We start from the raw sequence: 16,757 nt of genomic DNA, 5'->3' as shown, positions 1-16,757 counted from the left end.
GGGGGACAGGGGAGAGTTTGCCTAAGGAATGGGTTAGGGGGGCCAAGAAGCAGAGGATGATTGTTCGGTCAGAGAGCCCCAGTCCTCGGGGGAGCCCGGCTGTGTGGGCGCACGACTCGCCGGTTTAAGCAGTGTTGAAGTGATATTCTTTTCTTTATTACACATCCCGCGATCTTTCCCCCTGGCTCCTCTCCTCCCTTCCCCTCCCCCACCAAAGAACGCTCCTTGTAACAGAGCATTACAGCAAGTAAAATAAAGCAGCGTGATCCTGCCCGAAACATAAATGCTGGGCCCGACGCTGCAGGGCGTCCGAGGGACCGAACGCGGGATTCCCGGTCAGTTCTGCGGGGCCGCGCTTGGCCATGGCCTGCCTCAGCATTCTCCAGGCTTTGCTATACCATTCCTTCGCTTTCTGGCGGTCATCGTCCCAGGTCAGCTTCCTTTGCTCCGGATCAGTCCAGCCAACTCTTCCTGGGCTTTGGGAATTCTCCGCATCAGTCTTTCCTCGCGGCCCGGGAGCTCCCACTGCGTCCTCATCTTAGAGTCCGGTCGCCGTTCCCAAATCACGTGATCGGCTTTCCTTCTCTTCTCTGCTACTACCAAAAACCACCAAAAACCCGCAGGCGCAGCGAGGCCCTTAGTGTTTGTAGGAGTCCTCTTTTAAAGGAAAAAAATTGCAGCCACAGCTTTCTTTTTCTTCCCTCCCCCAATTTCAAAAGGGCAAGGGATCATGGGATCACAGATTTAGACCTGCCTAGATCTAGAACAAAAGAGGCCAGAAGACATCTAGCTCACCCTCTCTACAGAGAAGGAAACTGAGACTCCGGAGGGGGGCGTGAAGTCCCACCGAGAGTAAGTGTCCACGACGAGAGCTGAGTCCAGGACCTTTGATTTCTGAGGCTGAGCTTCCTTCCATGCTGTAGAACCTCCCCTAGTTAAGGGTGGAGAACAGCGCTGGACTGAAAGGGTGAATTATAGAATTAACTATAGAATATAGTCAAGAGGGAAACTGGAATGGAAGAAGAGGAATTGGCCAGTCAATAAATCAACCAAAATCAATTCAAAATCAACCAAAATCACCAGAAAATCAATCTCTAGTTGAACACTAGAAGGGAAGCAGTCCTTACCCTGGAGTTTGTATTCTAATAGGAGAGTTATACAGACACACAAGGATAGAATGCCCTACAGACAGATCTAGGGATACTGTAGGGGATCAAAAGCTCTGGGGGAAAAAAGCAAGGTCCAGTGGAATGAGATCGTGGAAGAGAGAAAGAAGGACTGAGGAGACTGGTATCACACCGAGGAATTTCAGAACTCAGGACCTTGGAAACTCCTTCAAGGTGGAAAATGTTTTTATTTTGAATTTTGTATCTTCCATCACTGGTGGCACATAGTAGGTGCTTAGGAAATGTTTGGTGGATTAAATCAGTCAGTGATGAAGCAATTTCAGTTGATGGCGAAGTCTAAGATGTGAGCATCCCTGTGGGAAGCTGAGGTGGACCGGAGAACAGGTTCTAGGGTTTAAAGAGGCTGAGAAGCTGAGTGCATGTTCAGGGCGGAGAGGCAGCAGGGGACAGCAGAAATGGCATTGGATTTGGGATCAGAGGACTTGAGTTCAAAATCTGTTTGACCCTAGACCCATTTCATCTCTCTCTGAGTCTGGTTTCTCATCTATAAAATGAAATCAGATCTAGGATCCTATGTGAGAAGGCACCGTTACAATGATTAGCTCTTTGAAGCCTACTGAGCAATAAAACAACCCCTAAAATCCGCCTGATTTCCTTCTCTTTGTCTTTCTAGAGTCTATTTTGGAAGAAAAATCCTGAGTTCTGCTACAATCACTTCAAGCCCCTGGTTTGGAAATTTTCTAACACCTAGACAGAGGTTAGATTCTTTGCTTACCCTTATTTTTATCTCTCTATTTAACTCCTGACTGCTTTGTGGTTGAAGCAAAACAGAAACTACTGGGAACATCTGGATAACAAAACAAAGCAGGTCTGTCCATGGATAACAGGCATCAGGGCGGAATATTGGGGAAAGAGCCGAGCTTTTCTCGAGACCGGCTTCAATGTAGACTTCTCTCTGGGATCCCCGTAGAGCCAAGAAGTCTCCACATAATCCCTCTCTGACTCGGTCTTTCCTTTGCTCCATGAGATGCTCAGAATCTCTTCTTCCCTGATTCTGAAACAGCTTCTCCCTTTAACCCGAAGGCTTCTGGGTAGGACCTCGCCATTCACACACTGGCCTTGATTGATAGAAAAGGCGTACAAGCCAGTTGACACTCTCCTGATTATTTGATTCCATTTTTTAAAAAGTGTTTACAACTGGTCAAGGCACTAAAACCAGAACCAGCGGTTTTGACCCTCCTCTTACAATAAGGCCCCAGATTGAGAGCTGGAAGGAATGTTAGGCACCCTCATAATATAAAGGAGTTAAGTGTTTTGCATAGGATCACGTGCTCACAAGTGACTGAGGAGCAATTGAATCCAGGTCTTCCTGACTCCAGGTTTAGGATTCTATTCCCAGTATGAATACTGAAGTCATCAAGCTTATGGGGTGGAGATCACTTCACTGCCAGATGTGGAAGGCAATGAGCAGCGTGGGAGAGGGACCTGGAGGTCAGTAATACTAGCAACAAGCATTTCCACAGGGCAACACAATCGGAGGCAATTAACTTCAAGGTTAAAAATGGCAGTAAAGAAGAAAATCTGTCGGCCTTTCTCTTCCTACTTCCTCCCCACCCTGCCAAATGTGAGATAGTAGGCGAGGAGTCGCAGGGGAGCAGAGAGTGGCAGGAGATGTGCAGTCTCTGGGAGAGAAAACCAGGCTTCCACCAGGGCCGGGATGTGAGGAATGGTGGGAGGGAGGGCTCCAGGATGAAGGAGATGATGGGCACAATCCAGGCATCTCCCTGACCCGGTGGGAGCCATGTCTGACCATGTCTGATCACGGCATAGATCCTGATGATGAGCCCCCCCTCACACTAACCATTACACATCAGATGTTCCCGTGGCCAGAGGAAGAAAAAGCCTGGGACTGAGTCGCTTAGCTTTAGGGAGTTTATCAGGAAAGGGACTTTTGCCTAGAAAGGTGGCTTTTCTGAATGGCAGGGTCAGGATTTGCCAGCTCTGGGGAGGGAGGGGTACCAAGTTGTCAATGAACTGCAAGATACCGGCCGGAATATGGGCAGGGGGAGGCTTCTGAGCAGAGGGGTCTCCCCCTCCCTGGTGGCAGTCCCTTAGGTGAACAGAACGGGAGGGGGTCAGATAAACGGGAGCTCAGTTCTAAACTTTTCAAGAGTTGGGTCTGTCTCAGTCTCTGTAGGTACGTTTGCAGGCCCTGACAAAACCTGGGACATGATAAGTTCTTAATAGATGTTTGTCGATTGATTGGATGGATTCAAATATTCTGGCTCTCCTAGCAGGGAGCTCAATGGGTTCCAAGAAGGGCTGAAGTCAGAGGAAGGGCGGGAAATGTCCTCTTCACTCTTCCCAGAGACAGAGGAAGCAACAGACCTGCCAATCTGGCCTAATTAAGCAGAGTCTCAGAGACCCCAGGGCCATGCTGAGCTCAGAAACACACCAAAAATTGGAAGGAAACTTCTTTGAAAAGAGAGTGCAAAGTAAAGCAAAATAAATACTGACTATTCCAGAAGAGGATGCAGCTCAACTGCCGGGAGCTGAGCTTGGCTTTGGGGACAGCAGGACAAAGATACCTCAGCTCCTGCCCTCAAGGAGCTTACATTCTATTGGGGAGGGAGAGAACAGCACCGACACAGCCAGGTCGTACAGAATAGAGGCTCCATGGCAGTCAAGGGATCAATTGGAATCAAAAAATGTCAGCTTAGAAGGGATCGCAGAGTTCCTCAATTATACAGATGAGGAAACCAGAACGGAAGAACAGGAGAAATGGCTTGTCCAGGGTCACCCAGCAAGTTAATTCTCCTGATTCTCCAGGGGGAGTCTCTTTCTATTAAGGCTTTGACTTAGGTGAAAACTCTGAAAGGAAAAAGCCTTCGGGACTGAGTGATGTTAATCAAGAAATGCTTCTGTATGCAATATTTCCTGTGGGATTTGAATCAGGTTCAATGTCTCAGGAGAGGCAAAGACAAATCAGGCAGTGATGAGTGAATAAGATCTCGAGGGGTTCTGGGATGAGTTGGGGAAATAAGAAGTTCCAGGGCCCTCAGAGGTCAGCTAGTACTGTCCCCATCGATACCTCAATTTCTCCAAGTGCAGCCCTGAAAGACCCCAGTGATGGGGATCCCAGGACCTCTGGAGGCATTCCATTTTGAGACAACTCTCATTGTTGTGGGAAGTTTTTTCCTTACATTGAGCCAAAATTCGCTTCTCTGTAACTTCCCCCCATTGTTCCTAGTCTGCCCTCTGGGGCCAAGCAGGAGGCTGATTCCCCTTCCACATGACCAGCCTTCGGATACTTAAAGGGAGCATGTCCCGCCTACCTCTTTTCCCCAACCCCCAGTTTTCCCATCCCCAGACTAAACTTTCCCAAGCTCCTTCAGGCAAATGACAAGGTCTTTTGCTAACCCAGTGGCCCTTTGACCAACCTAGTCACCTTTCTCCCGACATGCTCCATTTTATCACCATCCTTGCAGAAATATAGCACCCTGAACTCGACAGAATACTCCAACCAGGGTCTGACTAGGGTAGAGTACAAGAAAATCACAGCTTCTCTGATTCTGGACAGTACAGTCTAGGATTAAATGAGCTGCTTTGTCACCATATCACACTTGAGCTTGCTGTCCATTAAAACTCCTGGATTGTTTTCCAGGTAGACTGTGATCCAGCTGTGCTTCTGAACTCCAAATCCATGATAAAACACCATCCTTTTAACCAGTTTCTTTCTGAAAACTTCCCTTTGCTTTGCATCAGCTTTGGTCATGAAAACACCAGGTCTTATGGTTCTCATGGAGAGACTTCTAATCCTTCGGGATGAGTTCTAGATCACAGAGTGTGCGAGTCAGAAGGGACCTCAGTAGCCACCTAGAACAACCCATACTTTCAGGAAGCATATTGACAGAAAGAGAGCTTATATAACACATGGACCCTGGAGCTTATAACCCAGTGGTCATTAAATGCAGCTAACTCAACTTATTTATCTATTTATCTATCTATCTATTTATTTATTTACAAATGAGTAAACAGAAGCCTGAAAAGGAGAATAATGCTCCCAGATGAAGAAACTGAGGCTGAGCAAAGGGAATTAACTTGGGTGGGTTTGTGGAATGAATGGATGAATACAATTTGGCCAAAGCACAGTTATTATGGCAACATCCATAAAGCGGCAAAGGAAAACCGGAAGACTAGAGAGAGGTCTGATTTCTGATCCTGGACCTAGTGCTCTAATCTTTTGTGGCCTTGAGCAAATAATCTCTCTGGGGCTTAAATTCAATTTCCTCTCTCTGTGGCCCAGCTTTCTCCCTTGTAGAATGAAGACATCAAACCGGATCATCTTTAAAATACCTGCTAGTCCCAATATTCTATATTCTATGCTCTGTCAGTCCTAATGTTCCATATTCTATATTCTAGCATTTCATGTTCTGAAGTATCTGCCAGCTCTGATGTTCCATATTCTATGTTCTGGCATTTCATGTTCTAAAGTATCTGGCAGCTCTGATGTTCCTTATTCTATGTTCTAGTACTTCATGTCCTGAAGTATCTGCCAACTCTGATGTTTCATATGCTATGTTCTAGTATTTCATGTTCTGAAGTATCTGCCAGCTCTGATGTTCCACATTCTATGTTCTAGCATTTCATGTTCTGAATTATCTGCCAGCTCTGATGTTCCTTATTCTATGTTCTAGTATTGCATGTCCTAAAGTATCTGCCAACTCTAATGTTTCATATGCTATGTTCTAGTATTTCATGTTTTGAAGTATCTGCCAGCTATGATGTTCCACATTCTATGTTCTAGTACTTTATGTCCTAAAGTATCTACCACCTCTGATGTTCCATATTTTATGTTCTAGCACTTCATGTTCTAAAATATCTGCCAGCTCTGATGTTCCTTATTCTATGTTCTAATATTTCATGTCCTAAAGTATCTGCCACCTCTGATGTTCCATATTTTATGTTCTAGCACTTCATGTTCTAAAATATCTGCCAGCTCTGATGTGTTCCATATTCTAAAGTCCTGGAGATGTTTGGAAACTGAAGAAACTTAGCCCTGGAATTCTTTTCTAAGATCCTTTCAAACTCTGACCTTCATGTGGAAAAGAAAAACTCGCTATCATAATTTTGCTCTGTGAAAAACCCAATTCTTGCACATAACCTTGTGGGAACTGCAAAGAGACGGGTAGGAGGAGCAGCCACTACCTTGCAGTCAAAATATCCCAGCGAATTTATTGATTGACTCTCCTGAACCAGTGGCTTCAAAGCCACAAGACCCTAGGCCAGTTAGATCGGGCCGGGGGATCCTAGGGAGCGCTTCAGAAGACAACTTCACTCTTTCTGGGAGGTTGCTTTGGGTTCTCACAGCTCTCACCATTAGAATGCCAACTCCTTTGAATATTCCCACGATGGAACTCTGAAATGGACCAGGGGTCCTCTTGTCCCAGACTTCCATTTGCCAGTGGAGGGAATGGAAAACCAGAAAGGGAAAGTGCCCTACCCCGGACCCCACAGGGATCAGCGTCAGAGCGATCTGTTGGGACCCAGTCCGGTTGTTCCACCACCAGACTCCTTTAGAGTAGACGAGCACCGAAACCCCTAAGCCACAGCACCTTGTGGATGGGCAGAGGATGGGGCGGGGGCTGGCCGGGGCTCCGGCGTGGGGAGGCTCCACAGCTGGAATGGCTGCTTATGAAGTGTCCCGGAGGAAATCCCTGGAAAGGGACCTAGAGGAACTGGCAAGTCACCAGCCACTGGTCAGTGGCAGTACTTGGGCTTCCCGGCAGCCGGATGGACGCTTGGGAAAATTCAGGTTTAGGGGATTAGAGCTGTGACATTTCCTCTCCGTGTAAACTGGGTCAAGTTAGCTCTCCCGTGTGAGCCTCAGTTTCCTCATTTGTACAGTGGGACCCGGCAGCCCCTCCAAGTCTGCGATCAGCCTGGGGCTCTTGGCCCCGTCCCCCACCAGGCCCCGGCCAGCCCAAGTGGGGGCTCGCCGCCGGCTGCCCTGGGACCCGAACTTGGTGCTGGGGCCCCGCAGGCGGCCCGTTGCCCCGAGCGCTCGGGGGATGGAGGGGGGAGGGGGGCAGCGCCACGCAGCCCAGCCCGAGCCGCCGCCTCCTGCGCTCCTCCTCCTCCCCGGCCCGGCCCGGCCCGCCAGCCTTCCCTGCTACAGCGCCCCGAACTGAGCCATGCTCGGCCGCCGGCCTCCTTGCCGCCCCCTCCCCCTCGCCCCCCTCGCCGTCGTCGTCCTCTTCCTGGCCTCCCCCGCCACTCCGGGGCCCAAGGAGAGCGACTTCTACAACTTCAAGGTGGTCAATATTAGGGGCAAGTGGGTGTCCCTGGAGAAGTACCGCGGCTCGGTAAGTGCTCGGGGCACCGGAGCGTTCACCAAGCTCCCCCACCCCCACCCCTCCCGCCCACTCCGAGTTGGCCCCGGCCCCCGGCTTCAGGCCCCAACTCCGAGGGGCCCAGGCCCACTCTGAGGCAGGGGCATGACTCCGTAGGACTCGGGCCGGCCCCAGGATCCAGACAGGATGGAGGGGGCTGGAGGAAGGAGGGGGGTGCCGTTTGGAGGTGGCGGAGGAGGGGGATGGGCGCGCCTCTCGAGCCGCTGGAATCCGGCTCGGATTTCCCCCCAAAGCGGTAGAGCTGCTCAGAGCCCTGGCCTCCTGAACTCCTCTCCGCTAACTGCCCGGCCCTCTCCCACCGGCCTCCCTTGGCCGGCCCGCAGCCTGGAGTCTACGTGGCACGCCCCCGCCCCGGGAAGGGACTCAGCCCCATTCCCACCCCCGGAGTTTCCGAGGGGGTCAGAGGCAGAGAGGGAAAGGGCCCACAAGCCTCTGCTCCCTCGGCCCCCCAGGCAGGGCTGGATGCTGTCCCCTCTCCCAACCTCGGGCTCTGATCTCTCAAACGGAGGTGCTGCGGCGTCCCCCCTCTCCTGGGACAGTGCGGAGGGGGACACGTTTGGGCCGAAGGGGCAGCATCCCCTTAGTGGGCAGACCATTGGGCTGAAACCCAGGAACCCGACTTCGGCAGAGTCCCAGCTGCTTAACCGGTCCGGTCGTTTGCCCCGTCCCCCAGCCTAAAGTCCTCGTTTGTACAATAGGAAAAACCTCACTGGGCTGCCCTGGGGGCAGATAGGCTCCCCCGGGGAGCCGGAGGGGAGACGTGAGGGGGCTTTCTCTTGCTCTCACAGTGTTCCCGACACTCCGGGCTGCACGGCCCCTCCAAGCCCAGCCGGTCAGCCCTGCTAGAGTCCTCCCACACCCTGGAGAACAACTAGTCATCCAGCCTCTGCTTGAGGGCCTCCCGTGAAGGGGAAGGCCTGGAAGCATGAGGGGCCAGGCAGCCTGGGCCACATAGGGACAGCTCGCAGTGGAAGGAAGTCTGTCCCGATATCCGTCCCTTGCCAGCTCCCTTCATGGCTCTGGGGCCCAGCGGAACAAGTCTAATCCCCCAGATATGGGAAAGGAAGGCCGGGCTTGGAGTCAGAAAGAACTTGGCCTTGGAATCCTGGCTTGGATGCTTAATAGGCTGTGTGACCTTCTAACCCGGTCTGGTTTAAATCAATCTAATTTGACAAGCAATGTAAGCAGGGGCAAAGCTCGGTGCTGAATGTAGAAAGACAAAACTAAACGTTCCCTGCCCTCACCAAGCTTACATTCTGCTCAGTGTGTGGGATGTGGGGACAGAACATAAAGCCAGACTTTCAACTAGAATGAGCGGGGCTTGGAGAGGGCCCCGTCAGTCGCTGGACTGGAAGCTTGGCAGAAACCACCTGCCTTCAAGGAGTGCGCATGCACAAATAAATATGAAATATAAACAAAGTAAATACATATCATTGGGGAGTAGCAGATGAGATCAGGAGGAGCCTTGCATAAGACGTGGGGTGGAAAGACCCAAGTCTCAGAATCCCTTCTCTCACAGTTCTATGGGACTCAGGCAAAGCAAGTAACCTCCCTGGGTCTCCACCTGCCAAATGCAGGGGTTGTGTGGGGGGCCATTTAGGGCTTTTTAAAGAAGGGCCCAGCTTCCAGGAATAAGGAGGTCATCTCCCACCCCACCCCCCTTAGTCACAAACCATGTTGGGAGTATCATGTTCAGTTCTGAACACTACAGTTTTAGGATGTTGATAAGCTTAGGGAGTGGAGAAGTATCCTAAGTCCGTTATATTTAGGTAAAATGAAGGAACATGGTGTGCTTAGCTTGGGGGAAAAAAAAGACTGGGAAGTCATGATGGTTTTTTCAATGGTTCCAAAAGAGGTTGTATGGAGGAAGGGTTAGATACGTTCTAAAGAGCCCCAGAAAGCAGAACCTGAAAGCAGAAAGCCTGAGGCAGGTAGAACTTCTGAACAGAACTGCCCCACATGGCATGTGCTACCCTCTGCTCAACGGAGGCTGAGATTGGACGGTCAGTGCTGGGAAACATCCTGTGGGGGATTTCTCTGCCGCCATAATATATCCCCTCATAATTCTAAATGGCCACCGAGGTCCCATCTAACTCTCAACTTTCATGACTCTCTAAGAAGGAGTATTGATGCCCCAGTGGACCTGGATACCACCTCTCTCAGCCTCCTCAGTCTGACAGAGTTAGAAGGTGGGGTCCAGAAGGCGATGGCCTTAGCTCAGGTCATACAGCAAATTGATGGCAGACTTGAACCTGGGCCAACCAGAATCTGGCTTGGAGGCCAGTGGTCCTTCCAAAATGCTGTGATAGATCAATTCAAGGCAACTTAAACTGGTTTCCAACATCCTTACCAGATTCATACTATCTTTGCTACAGGATGGGGTCATCTTGCATCAGGCATCCCATCTTCCTCCCCTGTGTCTCTGCAAGGGTTGTTTTCCCCACGCCTTGACTCCATTCCCTCCTCAGCTGGGTCTAGGCTGTGAGTTTCTGGAAGACAGACACTGTTTGGCTTTGAGCTTTAGATTCCAAGGGCCCAGCACAGTACCTGACACAGAGTAGGTGCTTAGACAATATTTTTTCTCGAAATTCATTCTTTTGAGTGCCTACTGTGTGCTAGGAAGGCCAGGAGGAGAGTGAACAGAGCAGCCGCCATCTTGCCCAGCAGTTCCCACCTGGGACGCTATAATCCACTCCTGGCCTTTTAGGTTACTGTCCAGGAAGGCCCTGTGGTCACTGCCCTAGTTCTGGGCAGAAGCTGAAGGGGCAGAGTTGGTCTAACACCCCACCCTGTATTGTTCTCCTTTGCTCTCTCTCCCCCATTTCAGAGGCTCAGAGCATCTCAAAGTTAGAAGAGACTCCAGTGATCATCAAGGGAAGCAAGAGAAGGAGGGAAGAAAGGATGCTGGTTTGGGATTCAGGGGACCTGGTTCAAATCTTGACTTCCTCTATAACTTTGGCTAAATCCCTTCCTTCAGTGGATCTCAGTTTTTTCATCTGTAAATGAGAGGACTGGAATAGATGGCTTCTGGGCTTCCCTCCAGCTCCAGAACAAGGAACCTAGGCCAACCCCCGCTTCACTAAAAATCCTCTCCATGACATCTCCAGTCAACCAACAAGCATTAATTAATTAATTAATAATTAAACGAACTATATGAGTGCCAGGCAGTGTGCTAGCACTGATGATAGAAACAGCCAGAATGAAACAATCCCTATTCTCAGAGTTACAATTTAATGGGCCAGACAAGGACATTTATAGCTATATGCAGAATAAATACAGAGTTAGAAAGTAATTAAGTGCAAGATCATTTGGGAGGGAAAGCACTAACAGTCCATCAACAAACATTTAGCTAAGTGCTGGGGAGGTAGAGAAAAACAACAACAAAGCCCCTAGAAGTTCACCTAATGGAAGAGATAGTAGGTAACTAGCCAGGTACATAGAAAATACAGTCAGTGTAAATGGAACTTAATCACAGAAGATAACCACTTTGAGTTGAGTTTTGAAGGAAGCTAAATGGGGAAAGTGATGGGGAAGAGCACTAAAGGCATAGAGGGCAGCCAATAAAAAGGCAAAGCTGGAAATGGAGTGTCCTGTATGAGGAATAGCAAGGAAGTCAGTGTGATTGGATGGCAGAATACAGTAGAGGGGACATGTAAGGGTAAGGGAAATTTTAAATGCCAAACAGAGAGCTTTACATTTGATCAGGGAGATAATAGGGAGCCATGAGAGTTTACTGAGTATGGAGGAGTCATTTTGGCAACTTCTTGGAGGATGGATTTTAGGAGGGAGAGACTTGGAAACAGGGAATGGGTTAGAAGGCTATTAATAATAATAATTCAGGGAAGAGGAGATAAGGATCTGAGCTAGGGAGGTGGTTGTGGGAGTGGAGACAAGATGCATATGAGAGATGCTGTGAATATAGAAAGGAAAACACTGGGATTGGATCCAAAAGACTGATTGCAAGTAAGGAGATGATGATGATAGTGAAGATGCAAGCCTGGGTACCTGGGAAGATGGTGGTATCTTCAATAGTAATAAAAAAGCTGGGAGAGAAAGATGGCGACTTGTATTTTGAACATGTTGAATTTGAGATGTCTACAGAACATCCAGTTTGAGGAAAACCTTGGGTGAACGTGATCCCCAAGGACAGTTGTCAGCATCAAAGACTGTAGAGAAGCCAAGAGTGATAAGAATTGAGAAAAGGCCATGAAATCTGGCAGTTACGGGATCATTGGTAACCTTGGAGAAGACATTTTCAGCTTGCAGGAGATGTAGAGGAGAGTGAGAGAAGAGGAAGTGGAGGAATCAAATATAGACCCCTTTCTCCAAGCGTTTCCCCTCTGAAGTCAGGTTGATATGATAAAATAGGCCAGGGGCCAGTCTGTGCAGGGCTTTAAAACTAAACAGAGGAGCTTATGTTTTATTCTCCAGTCACTAGACTACCTGATAAGAGTACTAGGGTCAGATCTGCATTTTGAGAGAATTTCTTTGTCAGCAGTGCATAGGATGTCCTGGAGGGGAGAGACCTGACGAAGCTGTGACAAAAATCCAGGGGAGAGGTTCTGGGGACCTGAATTAACACGATAGCTAAAGAAGAGCCTAAATGTGAGAGTGGAAGCTTGAAACGCAGCCCATCACATGCTGCATGAGGACCCCAGCCCTCTTGAGGTGGCCTGTTCTACGTTTGGACAGTTCTGTTACGGAGCCTTACTTTACTCTTCTGTTCCTCTACTTCCTGCCCGGCTTCCTTCATCTCCCTTATGTATTCTCCTAGGTTTCACCTGATTATTTCGGTGTTTGAATTTGACAAGGGGATCCTAAGGGATAGAGAAAGGAACGAATATCTAAAAGTGAACTTTAAGACGTAACAGCATCTGGATCGTGGAGATAATCTAGAAGATTAACAGAGCTTCTCTAATCATACTAGGTTTTTAAAAAGTCGATTTAAGTTCTCCTCCTTCCAGATACTTAGTGATTAAAGATGACTCTCTGGGCTAACGATGGTCATATTTTTGTCTTCTTGAGAATAGGTAGCTTTCAAATTCCAGTCCCAATCAAGGAGATGCATAAATTGGATATCACAACCCATTGGGACTGGAAATGTAGAGCCCGTGAAACTTTCCAAGCCTTTATAATTGGAAATGGACCTCAGGACTCACTAAATCCAACTCATATCTAAAGCATCTGTAACATCCCCAAGTGGTCATCCAGCTTCTGCTTGAAGACCTCCAGTAAGAAGGATCTTCACCTCACAGGGCCCGTTACAGTTTTGAAAGGTTTTCCTGTTATTAAATTTAAATTTAAATTTGATTCTTTGCAATTTCCACCCTCTGTTCCTGTTGTGCTTTTGAGACCACGCAGACTAAATCTCATCTATTCTCCCTTCATACACCAGCCCTTCAAATATTTGAAGAGAGCTATTATATTCCCCCTGAGCCTTCCCGGGCTAAAGTTCCAATTCCTTCAAGTCATCCCAAAATGGCTGTAGGATCCTATCTATCCTTTTTCTGAACTCTTTGAAATCTGCTCTTCTGTCATAAAATCCATGTACATGTCAACTCTACCCAGCTTTCCCCTTCAATTGCATCACAAATTCTAAATGGAATAGTCACTTCCCAACATCTCCCACATGGTCCCTATCATTTCTTCTCCTGCAACCAGTTCCCTCTTGTTAAGAATCAGAGCTTGTATAGAATTTTCCTTGACTGATTTCTGCGCCTTTTGAAGGATGAAATTATTAAAGTCAGGAAATTATTAATTGATCTGCTTTTGTAAAAAAAAAAAAAAAAAGAGCTCCAGTAGATGTCTAGGTAAATGAAGTTGTATATCATATAGTATATACATTATGCATTATATATAATATATATTATATATTATGCATATATACATTATAATGCATTATATATTATTATATTATATATATACAGCCATATCATGCCTTTATGCCAGTTTATGAACTGTTTCCCAAAGACCTCAGCTATTTTTTTCTGCTGATGGTCCATAATATATTCAACTGGTCATCGAATCTCTTTCTCTCTTTGTTGATATTCTCACAAATCTTCTCAACCATATTTTTCTTTTCTATTCCTAGAGATAAGTACCTCTTCTTAATATATATACATATATACATATATGCATTCATGACATATTACTATATAATATTGTATCTTCTTAATATATAAGTTAGAAAAGGCTTCTTTTCTATTCTGTTGCTTTTTAATAAGATATACCCATAGTCTAGTGATGGGTCCCATTTAGCCAAATCTCAATGATACTAGTGATACTGCTCATATGATACTAATGATAACGATCATTTATGTCGCTTTGTGGCACTTTTGCGTATAAATATCTGAGGCTCTTGCTGGCGCTTAAAAAAAAAAAAACAACCTAGAACTTGCGGCTGGTGTCTCTACTGCTATTCCTTTAGCTACTCGGCACTGATATTAATTTTGATGGACGTGCTCTCCTCCCTCTGTCCCTTTCAGTTTAAGTAGAATTCTAAGACTCCAGGCAAATAGACTTTTATCAGTCCTTGATAGGTCTACTTCATCCCTGGCCAGGAGCCTGTCACTTTTGTGTTTTAAGCTGTGGTCTGGAATTCTAAATCCCTTTCTCAGAGACCAGATTTTTTTTTTCTAACTTTTTATTGACAGAACTCAGAGACCAGATTTTGAACCACTTTTTATGTTTTGAAGATGACTTTCTCATCTGAAGCCCTTGCCTTCTATCAGAGCAGGAGTGATGAAGATACCACCTGTCCTCCTAAAATCTTGTTTCTTGCCCAGGATTTCATCATTTTTAGCAATGTTTTCAAGGCTCCTTCCAAGAGTATCATTTGTGCCAACAAGAATCACCAGACACGGAGGATAGTCCTCTGCTTTGACAAGTCTTCTAAAATCCTCTGTCACATCATACCAAGGAAAGGAAGCAGACCTCTCTATTTTTGTGATTGAGTTTTGCAATTGCCTTTGTATCCCTCAACAGGAAGTCACTACTAGTCCCCCATTTCTCCTCTGACTGGTGGTAGCTGGGCTATTACATGGACAGTGGTCTCCAGTTCAGAGGGTCCAGCTTTTTTTTTCTCTTCAGAAAGTGTCTCATGCCTGTTACTGAACTCCAGTGTCCACTGGTTATTATTCTTCCCTTTCTGCACCCTACTCTCCAACCTCCTGACACAGATCAGGATGCTTATCTACCTCTTCAAAGAGATAACAGTCACTTGGCCATGGTAGAAACGGAACTACCAGTCCCTGCAAATTACAACTTGTTCTCCATGCTTGCTGAAAGTGAGCTCCCCAGTTCTTGGTTTTTCTTATTGATAGATCCCCTGGAGGATTAAAAAAAATTTTTTTTGCAAAAACAAAAATCTTTGGGGGAATCTTTTGTATTAGCTTCATCTACTCTGTTTATAGCTCCTATGTACCCCGTTATTTAATGCCATCTCTCCCATTAGAATGTGACTTCGTTGAGGATGGGGACTAGTTCTCTCTTTTTTTTTGGTATCCGTAGCTCTCAGCACATGGCTTGGCATATTGTAAACAAGAAATGCTTGTTGACTGACTGTTCAGACCTTTTTACTTCTATAGCATGTTTCTGTCTTGTTACATCTTGAGCCTCCTCTTAACTTTCTTGCCTCATTTAACTAACTAGTCTTCCTTGTTTCTGTAAGCTACTCCTTGTGTCTTAGCTCTTCTCTTCTCTTTCAATTTCATCTTCAGCTTGAGTTTTCAGATTCGCAGAATCTCGGTGTCAGAAAGGACCTCAGAAGCCATTCGGTCCAGCTCATACCCGCCCAAGTATCCCCTTTACACCATATGTGACAAATCATCATTCAATGTCCACTTGATGACTTTCTGTGAGAAGAAATGCACGATCTCCTGAGGCAGCCCACTTCACCGTCCGCTCTCATTGATAGTTCCCTGACGTCCGGTCTAGCTATGTCTCTACCGTGTACACCATCGTTCCTGAATTTGCCCTCTGGTGCCAGGAAGAGCACGTCTGATCCTGCTTCCATAGAAACCCTTCAGGTAGCTGAAGTCCTCCTCTACCACATTCCTTTTGAAACTCCTCCAATCTAAACATTCTCAGCTCTTTCAGACATTCCTTGAAAGCATATTCTTGATTTTTCTGTCCACTCTGTGTGCCCTATTTGAAACATACTATAACTTGTCAAATATGGTGTCTAGAACTGAACACGGTGCTCTGTAAGCAGTCTACTCTCTGGTCCTTCTCCTTTAAATTCCACTTATTTTGTTCCTTTTCAGATCTTTTTGCTTGAATCTTTTTTTCCTTTAGCTCAAGGTCAGGTTCTTCCTAGTTTAAGATCAAGTTCATTTCCTTCAGCTCTTCTCCTCCTAGCTCTTATCCTTCTTCAACTCAAGCATTATCATCTCAGCTTGAGTCGTACCTTCTTCTTATCCTCCTTTGACTGATCATGTCCTCCCAAATCTGCCTTTAACCTTTGCACAATTCTCACTCAGTCACAGGACAGACTACCCAGGGATCTTGCCATCTGTCCTATCACTGACCCTTTTCATCCCCCTAGGAACAGCTACCTTTGGGCCATGAACTCTTGAGACTGTGCTCTAACTCCGCATTGGGACTCTATCCCAAGCTGAGCTGTTCTGATTGTTGAATGACTGACTGAGTGCAAACTCCCCGAACTCTATCCAGCTCAAACTGGGCTCCACATTCCATCCGGCCACAGGAAACCAAGACCTGCCTAAGAATCTTGCTATCATTGCCCAGCAACTGGACTAAATGTAACCCTGCTTCTTGTCCTCACTCCTGGATGCTATGTCTTCCTCCGAAGATACTGGCCCAGTAGAAAAGAGCACTGAATTTGCAATCAGAGAATGAAAGTGAAATTCTGCCTTTCATGATTTGTTTGATCTTGGGCAAAGAACGTCACCTTTCTGGATCTCAGTTTTCCCATCTGTTAAATGGGGTGATTGGACTAGAGAGTTTCGAGGACCCCTTTTAACCTGAGATCTATGATCTGATCCTGGGCACAAGAATCAAATCAGTATCCTAACTGCTTAGGGAAGGGGCAGAGGAGAGTTTCCTAGATTCTCCTGATCATCCAGTGGTCCCCCAGACCACAGCTCCTTTCTAGCTATCACTCCCTTAGAGGAATCGTTCCCCACTAATAGATGCTTAATGAGGGCAGGGACTGCCTTGATTTTGTCTCTGCCTTCCCAACATGTAGCACAGAGCA

At 47.0% G+C, this 16,757-nt stretch overlaps 1 protein-coding gene across 1 annotated transcript in view; it reads left to right on the top strand.

Annotated features, from left to right (window-relative positions):
• The first annotated feature begins 7,207 nt into the window (after nt 1-7,207).
• The window catches only part of GPX7 (glutathione peroxidase 7), a 47,737-nt gene continuing 38,187 nt past the window's right edge, over nt 7,208-16,757 (top strand). The window contains exon 1 of the mRNA XM_051999681.1: nt 7,208-7,492. Coding sequence (XP_051855641.1) covers nt 7,322-7,492 — 171 coding nt within the window. The 5' untranslated portion in view covers nt 7,208-7,321. The remainder of the gene's footprint in view (nt 7,493-16,757) is intronic.

This window comes from Antechinus flavipes, chromosome 4 (genome assembly GCF_016432865.1).
Source record: "Antechinus flavipes isolate AdamAnt ecotype Samford, QLD, Australia chromosome 4, AdamAnt_v2, whole genome shotgun sequence".
Classification (NCBI taxonomy): domain Eukaryota; kingdom Metazoa; phylum Chordata; class Mammalia; order Dasyuromorphia; family Dasyuridae; genus Antechinus; species Antechinus flavipes.
The sequence above is the reverse complement of the archived record's forward strand: the minus strand, read 5'-3'. Positions and strand labels throughout refer to the sequence as shown.